This window comes from Nicotiana attenuata, chromosome 5, assembly GCF_001879085.1.
Source record: "Nicotiana attenuata strain UT chromosome 5, NIATTr2, whole genome shotgun sequence".
Lineage (NCBI taxonomy): Eukaryota > Viridiplantae > Streptophyta > Magnoliopsida > Solanales > Solanaceae > Nicotiana > Nicotiana attenuata.
This window is the reverse complement of record NC_031993.1, coordinates 6,227,966-6,241,142: the sequence shown is the minus strand read 5'-3', so window position 1 is coordinate 6,241,142 and position 13,177 is coordinate 6,227,966. Positions and strand designations below refer to the sequence as shown.

Here is a 13,177-nt window from a genome sequence, read left to right as displayed (position 1 = left end):
TTCTAATCATCTTGTAACCAGGACATTCACGCATTACAAAGCAATATATTACATATTCTTTCTTAAGTTCTGTTGTTCAATTCATACTTTTCACTAGCATACTCTGTTGGTTCGAGGGCGATCTAGCTCGAGGGCCATAGCCACTCATTATATTGGTTTGCTTTATTTTACAGTTAACTTCTAGCATTAATTCTCATATTTCTCAGTTTGTGCCAAGTGAAATCACATCCTTAAAACCACTTACAAATTTAATTGTTATCCAATTTTAAGGGTAACCACCATGAACGAAGAAAACCAACTTCTTTTGCATTTCTTGGCTACAAGAACGTGACAAGGCGGAATGTTAATCCATATTATAATGAAAATGAAAGGCATGATGTGGAATCTTCAATAAAGGAGCGAAAAATGTTGATGTAAGAATTCTTTTAATGTAGGTCTTGAAAAAAGAAGTAAAAGAAGCAGAAGTATTGATCAGAGGTGGTTCGAGAAACAGAGGAATCCATCTTACTGCAGAGAATATTTCTCAAGATAACACTATGTGAATAGTAACAAGTCCATAATTCTTGCTCAAGTTTCTCGGGGAAAAAAAGAAAGAAGACAATTTCGTATTTTCACTAATATCATTTTATTCTTGAGAAATATTTAGTTTGGTGATTTAATTAGTTATATCATCTTTGAATATTGAATTTGTTGAACAATTTGATTAACAATCGTGTTCTATCTAAGTTACAAAATTTATATTTGTTGGAGGTTGGTGAAGAATGTCATTTAATAGCTCCTTTACTAGACAGTTAAATATCATTATCTTCTTTGATTTTATCATTAAGAAGCAGCGGATAAACAAATATCACCAGAGACCATATAATCATTGTAAATGCTTTTATTTTTACAAATAAACTGTGCAAGAATCTCTATGTCTAACCTTATAGAACAAGCAATTGAAGATGGTTTACCATTATCAGCAATTAGGGGACTTATCCAGAATCAATAATCCGAATTAAGAAGCAATTACCATATACAACTTACACTCTGACTTTTCTCAGAACTTACACTCGTATAACTTCCATTAGAAACATTAGCCATCAACAGTTTGACAGTCATTTCTAGGATTTATGTTGTGGCACAAAAAAGCAAAGCAACCTTAGATTTGCACCTAGATTACTGAAACTCAAAGAACAGTGGATTTCATGTTTCACGCCTGCGCATTCAGCAATTTCTTATAATTTCAGTGAGGGAAAGCCTGAATCTTTACAATGAATTGTGGCACAGTTGCATGAGCATGGGTGGTTTTGATATTGTTTTCTTTGCATTAACTTCCCTCTTTATCAGCTTTTGTGTTTTCCAATGGGGTGAACGTGAAGTTGCCCGAAAAGACAGCATCTTTATCTACGCAAACAAAAGCATCATCATCAGAACGATAGCTCTGGAGACTATATCTTATTCAGTCTAACACAGAAATACAACAAACAACAACAACCACCCAGTGAAATCCCACAAGTGGGGTATGGGGAGGGTAGTGTGTTCGTAGACCTTACCCCTACCCCAAGGGGTAGAGAGGGTGTTCCCGATAGACCCCCGTCTCAAGAATACGAAAAGAGACAATAGATAAGTAGCAGCAACAGAAAGCACAAAAATAATAATAGCATCGTAAGAGCTCGAATTATAAGCATGAATTGTTGAATATCTTCATCTCCTTTCCCAGTTTTAGTTGAGTGAAGCTTTCAACAGGAATGGTTGAATACAATAAAAAGTTTCCTCAAGTAGCAAAAGCCTCATGGATAATGTTTGCTCTAATGGAACCTTAAATCAAAGACTTCTTTCATACTTATTGAACATTGGCCATTAGATTTATTTCTTATTGTTATTTTTAAGACAAAGTAACTTCAGTTAAATTAAGTTCAATGCATAAAAGACAAAGCAACAGTCGAATCAAGCTTTCTAATAACTCTGCCACTATTTGGCTTCAGATGATACTCAGGAAAATTTAGAATTCACAATAAATACCTAATGGGGAGTGATGAGGTATTTAAGCTAACACGTATTTTGTTACTCTCAAAAGTAAGTATCTAATACTGAGTCAATCCCAACAACAGGATGAAGATCGTTAAGCCTAAAGAGGGAATTCGAAGCCAGCAAGTGATCCTGTAAATGATTTTTCTTCACCTACTTCTTGAAGACTGGCTTGAAGATACGCAACAAGTAGATCACAATAACAGAAAAGAGAAAAAGGTGCCTGTTCAACTTTAAGGTTTTTCTCCTTTTCTATGGAGAGAGAGAGAGAGTAAGAGTACAGAAAACCTTAGGAGTTATATGTGCCTACATGCTTTTCACATGAACTGATTTAGTACAGATTAGTTGGGACACAATTCGTACCTGTCAATGACAGACAGTTGGATTCCCTGCGAACATACCTACACATAGCCTGCAATTACAAAATCAAACAAATAAGCATGGTGTTAAGACCATCGTCTTTGACACAATTTGGTCCAAATGTCCAACATCCTAATACAGAAACACAAAAAGTAACAAAATTACAAGGAAAAACACTAGAAGATATGCACCAAAATTGTAACATAGTCAATACCAAGTCAAAGCTGCAAGAACATATATAAAGAGCTTCAGGAGAAATAACACCAAATTCTATGTACCACACAAGAGTTGAAAGAACTAAAAATTTGTTTTATAAGGCCTGATTTTTCAAAGAACGATAATTTGAGTAAGTGTTATAGTTCTCTTCTGTGCAAATATTGGACATTTTTTCACTAATAAAAGCACCCGACGTATCAGATAAAAAGAAAAAGCACTTTAAGTATATGTATGTATACTTGCCTGGACTGGAAGCAGGGCTGCATCATTTGGTAAAGATGTACCATCATCAGAGAAGACATTCCTACAACATAGAATATCAGAAGGATAATCAAATAAAGGCATATAGAGTCTCTTCAGTAAACTAAAAGGCCATCACCAATTTTAATTTTAATTGTCATTTGCCGTGAATAAGAAACTCCATCCTTGTCAAATTACCAAAACTAGAAACCGGAACTTCCCTTATATTCCTCTCCCATGCCAAATCCTAGTTTATGATAACACCACAGTGACATCAACTACAAAGCATTCAGCTTCGATTACTACCAACAGCTTGTTCTCAGCTCATAAACAAGAAAACTCTCATTTTGGTGAATTCCAAAAAAAAAGGAATACTCAATGAACGAAGGGTGACCATGGCATGCCAATCAACTCCAGATATAAACAAAAAACAAATAGAGTAAATGAGGCAAAGCAGATTCTAATGGGTACTGCAATATAGTTGGCTTCAAATTCTCTAATCCTACTCTATGGATAAAAACAGAATCTAGAAATAACGACAGTAAGGCATATGCTTTTGTCACGGTTCTTTGTTTGTTTCCTGTTAACTTCAGCAAAGAACCTTCTCTTTTCCTCTTGTTTATTTTCTTCTCAAACTTTGATGCAGCACTCATTCAAAATGAGGGAGAAGCAATTCAGTAAGAACATAAAAGCAATTCAGTAAGGCTACATTAATAGTGATGCATTCGGAGATGTCCTAATCATTCCATTAAGGAAATTTTTAATAGGCACGATCAGCAGGTATACACACACAAAAGACACTTCTCTGCATTTCCCATCAACCAAAACCCTCAAAAATAGGAAAATAAAAGCTTTTCGAAGAAGGGCATCAAGAGATTCCCTCATGCCTCTTTATATTAAAACAAAGATTCCTCATGCCTTGGCTTTTCTCCAGTTCTGCTGCTTTAAGCCAAATGTTAGAAAACAAGTCTGAGAACTGCTTTCCTGTCTGGGTAATGGATCAATCAACCCAATACTCATTCTCAATCTGATAAATATCCAGCTCAAATTTTTACAACCTTCATCCACCGAGAGCTTAGAGCTAATTTTTTGACAACTGTAAGCATATGAGGACCGAATAGGCATTCAAGATAAGGTCTTGAAGCTTTTCTTAGCTAAGGTCTATAAACTTTATGCTTATTTTTCTGATAATTATTCAATTTAATTCATGCAACCATGCGCTGCTCGTAATAGTAATAATCTGCTAAGTGGAAATTCTGACAAATACGAGTAACTCTACATAAGTAGTAGAATACTGACAAACAATTAAGCTGAGTGGATGTTCATGAAATAGCACATTAGTTCCATATAATGATCATTATTCATCAAAACAAAGCAAAAGGAAACATACAACATTAAAACAATATTTGTGGATCCTGAACCAATGTATTTACCTCCAAATTACAGTTTGCAGCTCATCCTGCCCAGCTTCAGGAAGCATAGCAGCATCATAAGCAACAATGTTACCGTAAAATATCTTCTCCAAATCCTTCATCCATTTAGTCAACAATAAATTAACCTGCGATTTAAAAATAGACAAAGGATATGAATAGAAAAGTTTAAATTTTCTATTTCTTGTCATGACCAATAGAAGCTGAGATGCCAGTATCATTCCACAAGGAAGACAAATAAACTGAGTCACCTTTATGGAGCTGCAAATTAAATTGTGTATTCTTTTCCTCCATTACGCTTTGGAGGTGAGAATAAACGACAACAACAACAACAACTACTACCCAGTAAAATCCCACCAGGTGGGGTCTGGGGAGGGTAATGTGTACGCAGACCTTACCCCTACCCGATAGGGCAGAGAGGCTGTTTCCGATAGACCCTCGGCTCAGAAAATCGGAGAGGTGAGAATAAATTGTCCAAAAAAGAAAATGAATGAAGCAGAAAAGGGGCAGCATTATACCAAATTTCCCAAAGTAAGTTGTAAAAAACCAATGCAAAAACGTGCATCAGGGACAATAACTTAAACAAATCACTTGCTGATAGTCAATTTTAAACCAAGGATGGGGATGGGAGCTGAGATGTAATTCGATGAGCTTGAAAGCCAAACCCCCTAAAACCCCCGGAAAAAGAGATCTTCTGTAGCAACATATGAAAATGAGAAATGAAAATAGTAATATTGCAAAAGAGGGAAGTTTAGGATAACCATCTCAATATAATAACATAAACTTTTGTATGGAAAAATCTTAGATATTGCTAGCTTAGACTTACTATACACTTGCCTTTAACCACGATATTTCGTTATGCTCTACAGCTCCATTTTTTCCTTCAGATTTTTTCAATTTCCTTCCATTTTTTCTTAAGATTTCTTTCTTCTTTTTTTTTTTTTTTGGAGAGCCCGACATCATTAGTCATGCTCTTTTTTTAGGACAGGTACAGTATATTAATCATCAGCACAATGGCTTTGCTGAAGCCATATTTACAGATTGCAAAAACAAAAGTGTGGACTTGTTCTTCTTACCATTAGTCATGCTTTTATATACTGTACCAACGGTTGCAACCACAAATTCTCTTAAAACCAAACATAAGAGTAGTTGAAACTTTACAGCCACTCTAGCTTGGTTGTCAATTTAACAACAAAGAAAAGATCAAAAGATATTCAACAAGACGGACGTTCCACTACAAATAGCATTGCCACTTGAATTTACTTTCCAAAATGAATGCCAGAAAGAAGAATTATTTGCAATATTGAATTGATTTTTCAATACAAGAGTTTCATAACTTACCCCAGCTTTAGAAACTCTCAACTCCAGATCATGATTATATATCTCATACAGATATTGCCCCAACTCGACGCCTTCTTTTCCCTCCTGCTTCAAGCGCCGCAAGCATAGCCACATATGGATAACAAGTAAAGCAAATGTGCTCTTAAATGTTTTCTCCAAGCTAAATACTGCATGCAACACATACAAGCAGATCAAATAACTAAGGCAAACACAGATTAGCATAGCTACTTTGTGAAGAGACAGTGCTCACGCAATCAAATGAAAAAAGGTAATTATGCTTAAAGATTGAATGAACATTCAACTCACTTAGGCTCTTGAATTAACATGAGCAGTAATGCTTGTCAAAGATTTGCAACAATTAGTTAGAGATATAGCTGCCAGTGCCTAAATAATTATAATGATGAGCTAGATAATGTGAAAAGATTGCAGATCAGGAATGCGTATAAAGAGGTTTTTGATGTGCAGCAATTCAAAACTTTAGCGCGATCTAGAAATTCACACCTCAGAACCAGAGTACGGAAGAGAAATGACTAAAGAATTTGCAGGGGCGTAAGAGCCATAGACTTTAGTCAAGAAGCATCTACCGATAGTTCCTACATACAACTTTGCAAAATGCATCTTTGTTACACATATAGGCTGCTTGAGTGCCCAATCAGAATCATATGCAATCCAAATGAACAGACTCAAGAAGAACACCATTCATTTTCTCTTCTTTAAACAAAAAAATAAAAGAAAGGTTTCACATAACAATCCATAAGCACATAGGAAATGGCCCAAGATAGTGTGTTCAATGAGCTGAAGAGCAAAGAGACTCACCATCATAGATAGCAGGTCTATCAATTTGGTGAATAACACGGCGATAAATAACGTTAGCTCCTCGAATGGACGTGCTTTGCTTACTATAGAACAACATCAATTTGAGGAGAAAACGCTGGATGCCATCATATTGTGGCTCTTCAATTCTTAACGGTGAATCAGGGGCCAATGCCAATGATTGAGGCTTAGACCAGAACATCTTGTTCAAATTTACCTACTCAAATAACAGGAGTTCAATTATCAGTACTTTGCAAATCAGACACCATTGCATGCAACAAATCTATGTTCCACTAAGCATAGAGATCAACAACTAAATTAAGAGAAAGGCATCTTCTTTCATTTGGCACAACATCACTATAGAAAAAGTACAGAAAAATAAACACGGGATATCAAAATCTTTAAAATCTCCAAAAGGTAAAAATGCTAGCAGGGTGGACACAGTAGTGCATTTACAGTGTCAGCTGCTAATGTGCTAGCATCCCTTCAGCTCAAACTAAAGTTGCACCGTCGAATAATCATTTCAACTTCAAAAGAACTATTTTTGGATAGTTGAAAGGCTATATAATAAGTATATATTTATAGGTATGCACTCGACACCAAGGGTGTGTCCTAAAGGTCAATGAAGTTGGAATGAAGACCATGGGAGACCAAAGTTCTAAATTGCAGTAGAGACTAAAAAGCTAAGTGACTTCTTTCTCACCAATCTAAATCGAGTTGCACAGAGTTACCCAACACCTATACTAGTAGAGAAAGCCGCTACATGATAGAATAGTCGAGGTGCGTAAACTCACTCGAACACCACCTTCAAGAAGAAAAAGAAAGTCGACACACATTGTCACAATGAAGTAGTCGGTGCAGTCGTATTACACACCCGCTTATTTGAAATTTTATGTTTGCCTTTGAATGGACATCAAGTACTGAAAATAGCATATAAAACTAGGATAAATGTGCAAATTGATCAACAGATATAATGCAGCAAATGAACCAGAACAAAGTCCTAGGGCATCACCTTACTAGTAACATCTAATTACCACCAGAGGCGGAGCGGCAATTTGACATTAAGGGTTCGGGCTTATAAGTTACTGAGTTTTAAATTAATAATGTGCACATATTCAATAGACAAATACATGGTTTGGACCAAAGTTAATGGCTTTGGCACACAATGATAGCTCCACCTCTGATTACCACAAAAGAAAAAATCTGAAATTTTCAAACCTGGAGTTTGCTATTATAGTCTTTCTCGGTGGAATGGTCTACAGACGGCGCAACCGCGAAATAATCTCGACATGAAAAAGTACACAAATGTCTTCCAATTCGTGTGTTCCTTAGTGAATAAGCCCTAGAAAACTGTGAAATGGCCCTGCTCCATCTCGGCAACATTCTCCCTCTGTATGGCGAAGCGAGTGAACGATGAAAGGAGAAAACTACTGAAGAACGGCCTTAAAAATGGATACTACCAAGAATTGGGTGAGTTTTGAGCTGTTGCAATTTTCCGATGATCATAGTTTTAGCTTAAGAAAATGGAGAAAAAGCCAAAATAGTCCTCTATCTTTATATTTTGGTTCAAAATGATCCTATTTCTTTGTTCTTTAACAAATTAGTGCACTTTCAAGAGTGTGTTTAGCTAAGGTGATCAAACTGATTTACAAGTACCTTTTAGTTTATGTACGTATTTGGTAAACACCTAAAGTACTTATAAGTTAAAATTAGGCATAAATCTTAATACAAACTCGTCAAACTAGCTTACAAGCACTTTTCGACTTATCTAGGTGTTTATAAGTCAAGTGCTTACAAGCCAAAAATAACCAAAAGCCATAAGCGGGTCACCTCCAACTTATAAATTTTTAGTTTATAAGCACTTTAAGTTTGACCAAGATTTTTACTATTTTATCCCTAAAATATTAATTTTTAAAACAAAACTCCTACATAGATACTCACTACCTCACGTATTTTTTCAACCTAAACCCCCCGCCTCTTTAAGCCTGCAATTTTCATTGTCTATTTGAGGTAAGCAAATTCTCTATTCCTTGCGTATTTGTATCTATGTGATTGTGTATTAATCTTTGAATTATATGTAATAAACGGGGACATATCAAATTTTTTGTGTATTACTTTCTAAGTGTTGCGATGATGAAGAAACTTTTGTTAATTTATTAATTATTATAACTTATGATTATCATAAAATAAATTATATTTATCATAAAAATTATCTTATCTAATCACAGATGTAATAAAAATGAAATAACAAATAGAATATTTGTATTTGAGTGGATCTGAAATCTAAAATTTCGAACGCCCTTATAAGTGTAAACAGTTCTAAGGTTATTCAAGTCATTTTAACAGAAAAAGAGCTTTTTTATCAAATACTACATCACCTTATTATCAATTTCAGCACTTGTATCCAAACATGTAACTGCTTATTTATTAAATTAGTTTCAGCACTTAAAATACTTTTTAGCACCTAATGTTTATCAGTTACTTCAAATGAGCTAATCCAAACGGGGTCTTAAAAATATTTTTCAATAACCTCAAGCTTGTTAGCCATTTAAAATCCAACTAATCCAAACGGGCTCTTAATCCTAACTAACGGAGACAAAGCGTCATGTGCCCTTCACGTGAAACAGAATTGGTAGTCTATATCTGCATCTCCAAAATCTTGGTTAGGCTATTGAGCGGCTACGAACAACTAAATCCAATTCCAATTCCAGTTCCAATTCTGAGTTTGAACAGAGGACTATACTTAGTCTTGATCTTGAGTTCTATGTCAGCAATCCATAAATAAGCTGCCGATCACCGAAAAAGCAAAGGGTCCATTATTGTTTTCCTTTAATTTGTGATTGCAATGCTATAGCAATGATAGGTGTGAATTTTCAGCCGTCCATTTATATATTTGCAAAATCGGTTCTGTTTCAAAATCCAGCAGCAAACTGCAACTTCTTCCATTTTCCTTTGCAAAAGTTACCCGTTCGTATAATCGGGTATGGGTCGGGATTAGGCTTCTCACCTAGTCCAGGTGGCGGCGGCTACTGTGGCGGCTACTATAATAAGCAGAAGAGGAGAAAATATAAAGCTGCATTGGTTAAGGCAAGTCGAAAAGAGTCTCCGTATGAAGTTTTAGGGGTGTCTTCATCGGCGACAGCAGACCAAATCAAAAGGGCATATCGCAAACTCGCTCTCAAGTATCATCCTGATGTTAACAAAGAGGTAGTGTAGCCTTTTGAATTTTATTAGTTTTAACTTGATAATTTGGATGACCTAATAAACCTATGCGTAGGTGCTGAAGTTTATAAAATGATTTTAGTTAACTTCTCAATCAGTGTTGTCAAAGGCTCATTTAAAAAGCTCAGGGTATGCGCTTCGCCTCACTTAGGTTGCGCCTGCGCTTCAGTGAAAGCAAGCCACTAAGGCGTGTCCTCATTGCCTTAAGTTCTATCTTGAATGAAAAATATGATTGGCAAAAAGATATATTAATTGTTGAGGAATTCATCATGAATGAAATTGTCCTTTTGTCTTGCATTACATATATATTTTTATTTTTTTCTTCATTGTGCCTTTTTAAACTAAATCCCACACTTCAATTGCACTTAAAGCCCTGATTGACTTGGACCGCTTTATGATGCTTTTCGCCTTTGACAACACTGTTTGCAATAACACATTTGGCGTTGTTGCTTATAGCTGTAGTGGTTCATCAGTTGCAAACCTCCTGTACTTGCTTTGTATTTTACTTGTTCACCTAGGATTAGCACTAGAAATAGCAAAATATACACACAAGCAGAGGCGGATCCATGATTTGAAGTTTATGGGTTCCTGCCGCGATCTCAAGTTAATACTGTAATAATAACTGGGTTCACAATCAAATATTTATAGATATTTTAGTGGATTTTTTGTTATATATACATGGTATTGGCAAAAGCTACTGGGTTCGCGTGATCCCCTGCGCAGATAAATCTAGCAACAGAAATTCCAAATATGGTACAACACTATTTATTTTACTTTAGGGAATCAAGGCATTATTTGTCAAATTACCTTTTCCTTTTTCACTTTTTGCATGGTGCTTGTTGACGGCAGGAAAAGACAAAAACAGATTGCCTGAAGTTAAAACGGGAACTAGGAACTAAAACTTTCTCTTCCTTCCCGGTGATTAAATCTGGTATTATTGAAGGACATCTCCCTTTTTGTTAATGCCTTTCTGTACAGCCCAATGCTCAAGAAAAGTTTATGAGGATTAAGCATGCATACAACACACTATTGAACTCCAAAACCAGGAAGAGATATGATTCGGGAAGTGACACAACAAGTTCTTCATATTATAGTGGAGCAGGAAAAAGTAGAAGTACTGCAGATGAAGAAGACTTCTATAGCTTTGGTAAAACACCCTTGCTAATTAGTGATATTTGCTGCTCACTTGTACTTAAGTTCTGTTGGTATGCATGTTTGTTTATGTCCAGATAAAAAATCTTAGCTTCGAAATAATAAAGCAACAGCTGCTTTACCTTGCCATCCCGTGGTCAGGAGCTGTGTTCAAAACCTCTTATCATTTCTGTCTTCAAAAAGAACTAAAAACTGTAGTAAGAATTTAAACATGAAAATAGTAAAAGCATCCGTCATCCACTAATTAATCAACTTGAATGTGTAGTCTGAAATGCCTCCAGTGTCTTGATTGACTTGTAACACTTACGAAAGAAAGTATGAAGGTCGAGTTCTGAAGGATGCATTAGCTGATCATAAAACTTAGGCACCGGCTCACAAAGTAGAATGAATATCTTACTTCCTTCGCCACGACATTCGTCGCTTAGCTCTTCGCGCTTCCCCCGGCTTTTATAGATAGGCAGTAAGTTTTTTTTTTTGGGGGGTGGGGTGGGGGTGGGGGTGGGGGTGTTTCGACAAAGAGCAACAGAGAACTCCATCGAACTAATTTGATCGTGGATGAGAAATCTCACCACAGAAACTGATTACTTGATTGTTCAATAGAGTTGGATGTTTGAACCCTTTTGTCGCTGAAAATTGTTTGTGATGCCGATACCTCAAAATAGTTACTTTGCACCAACATTCTAAATAAAGCAATACTTCCATCATACAGAAATCAGAATCCAAGCATAAGGTCTTTAATTTCAGTGTTCCAGAGGGTTCACCTATGAGATCCATGCTAACGAACTGTATGCTTTTATTAAACAAAATGAAACCTGAAAAAAACAAAAACCAGAGCACAAGAAAAACAAAACAGAACTCTACGTTTATCTGTTCACCAATCAAAAAAAAACTATTCGTTAATCTGTTCAGTGAGGCAGTTCTTATCTCTTTTTGGTTTTACATTCTTATGTTTAACCCCTTCATGCTGCAGGTAGCTTTTTCACGGATGTTCAAATAACAATAGGTAGATTTGCACATGGCAGTTAAAGATACACTATCGATACTTCAACTGCGCTAGGACATTTTTCACATATAGCCTGTCTTGCAGTTAAAGAGCCATGTGGGTCTCAAGTCTAACTTCTTTCTGCAGCGGACTTCTTTAGGGATGTCCAAGAAGAATTTCGGAATTGGGAGGCAACTGTCGCTTCGGAGGGAAAACCAAAGAGTTTGTGGGAAGAATTGGCGGTAAGAAGTTGATAAATTCAATTTGTATGAAAGAAAAGCACATTTAAGATCATACAATATGTGGTTAACGAAGGGCATTTTTGACCAAATCCAATAGATCGGCAAGTTTTGGTCTTTTCCCTTTTTGTTTTAAATGGTCCGTTAGTTTTTACGACATTTTGGACCAAAAGAAGACGGCAGTGGCATTTCTGGCTCAGTAGGTGGACTGAGAGCATTTTTGTACCAAATCCAATAGTTTAGGGGCAGTTTTGGCCCTTTTCCGTTCTTTTTTTTCTCCTTTTGATCATTTGCCTCTTACCACCCTCTAGGTATTATCCTTTATTTTTCCTGTGAGATGCCTCTGGCTTAGATACCCCTGGGAACAGAGGTTGAGCAGGTTTTCTTGGATGTGAAAATCGTTTAACTATTAGAGTTGGACAAAATTGTTGGTACTTCTACTCTGCATGCGATAAAGAAAGAATTGGAGTTTCTCTCACTATAAAATTTGATTGTTGACAGGAAATCGGGGAAGAATTTGTTGAGTTCTTAGAGAAGGAGCTTAATATAACCGATGCAGAGGTAGAAGAAAAAAGCAATGATGAAAGACCCCAGAAGGGAAATGCACAATCTGGAACAAACAGAACTGATAATGGAAAAGAAAATAGGACAGAGAAAAATAGCAGTATTGAAGAAAATATTGATGAGATTGAAGCAACCCTTGCCCAATTGAAAAAGGAATTAGGTCTCTAATGGGATTGAATTGATACTCCCTAAAAAGAAGAGCAACAATGTATTGAAGAACATGTTCTTGATGTTTTTGGTTGTGTCTGGCGGCAAAATCAAATGGTTCGCCCACTTTGAACATGTACCAACTGAAAATCACAAAGGGTGTCCTTTATTCATTTCCTTGTACAGTTGCTATGATTCACGAAGTTTTTGCAGTAGTCATGGTGAACTGGCTGCTACATCTTTTGATGTTTTAGATATAGCTTGTATCAAAAGGTTTCATGTGTATTACTATTATATAGAAATGGGAGTTGGGGTGTACGGATAGGGGTATTATAGGAATTACTATTGTTTATCATGTGTATTTTGCTATTTTGCTATTTTGCTCTTCAATTTCAGTTATTTCATGAATTCATGTTCCTCTTTTAATGGTGAAACGTGTTAAGCCAACTGGGTTCCACTTC

General features: G+C 36.0%; 2 protein-coding genes across 3 annotated transcripts; one reads left to right on the top strand and one right to left on the bottom strand.

The window, feature by feature from the left end:
• Nucleotides 927-7,930, bottom strand: LOC109225224 (ubiquinol-cytochrome-c reductase complex assembly factor 1-like). Its single transcript, XM_019389819.1, has 7 exons — nt 7,629-7,930; nt 6,414-6,627; nt 5,598-5,764; nt 4,260-4,384; nt 2,830-2,890; nt 2,374-2,422; nt 927-1,386 (listed from the first exon to the last, which is right to left on the bottom strand). Exons 1-7 carry the CDS (start codon nt 7,791-7,793, stop codon nt 1,310-1,312), a joined length of 858 nt encoding a protein of 285 aa, XP_019245364.1. The 5' UTR covers nt 7,794-7,930; the 3' UTR covers nt 927-1,309.
• On the top strand, nt 9,037-13,177 carry LOC109225223 (chaperone protein DnaJ). Of its 2 annotated transcripts, XM_019389816.1 has the most exons (5): nt 9,037-9,617; nt 10,611-10,779; nt 11,755-11,787; nt 11,914-12,008; nt 12,507-13,177. In XM_019389816.1, exons 1-5 carry the CDS (start codon nt 9,267-9,269, stop codon nt 12,735-12,737), a joined length of 879 nt encoding a protein of 292 aa, XP_019245361.1. In that variant the 5' UTR covers nt 9,037-9,266; the 3' UTR covers nt 12,738-13,177. The 2 variants fall into 2 exon arrangements, with proteins under 2 accessions (XP_019245361.1, XP_019245362.1); XM_019389817.1 differs by lacking the exon at nt 11,755-11,787 and having other exon boundaries at nt 9,038-9,617.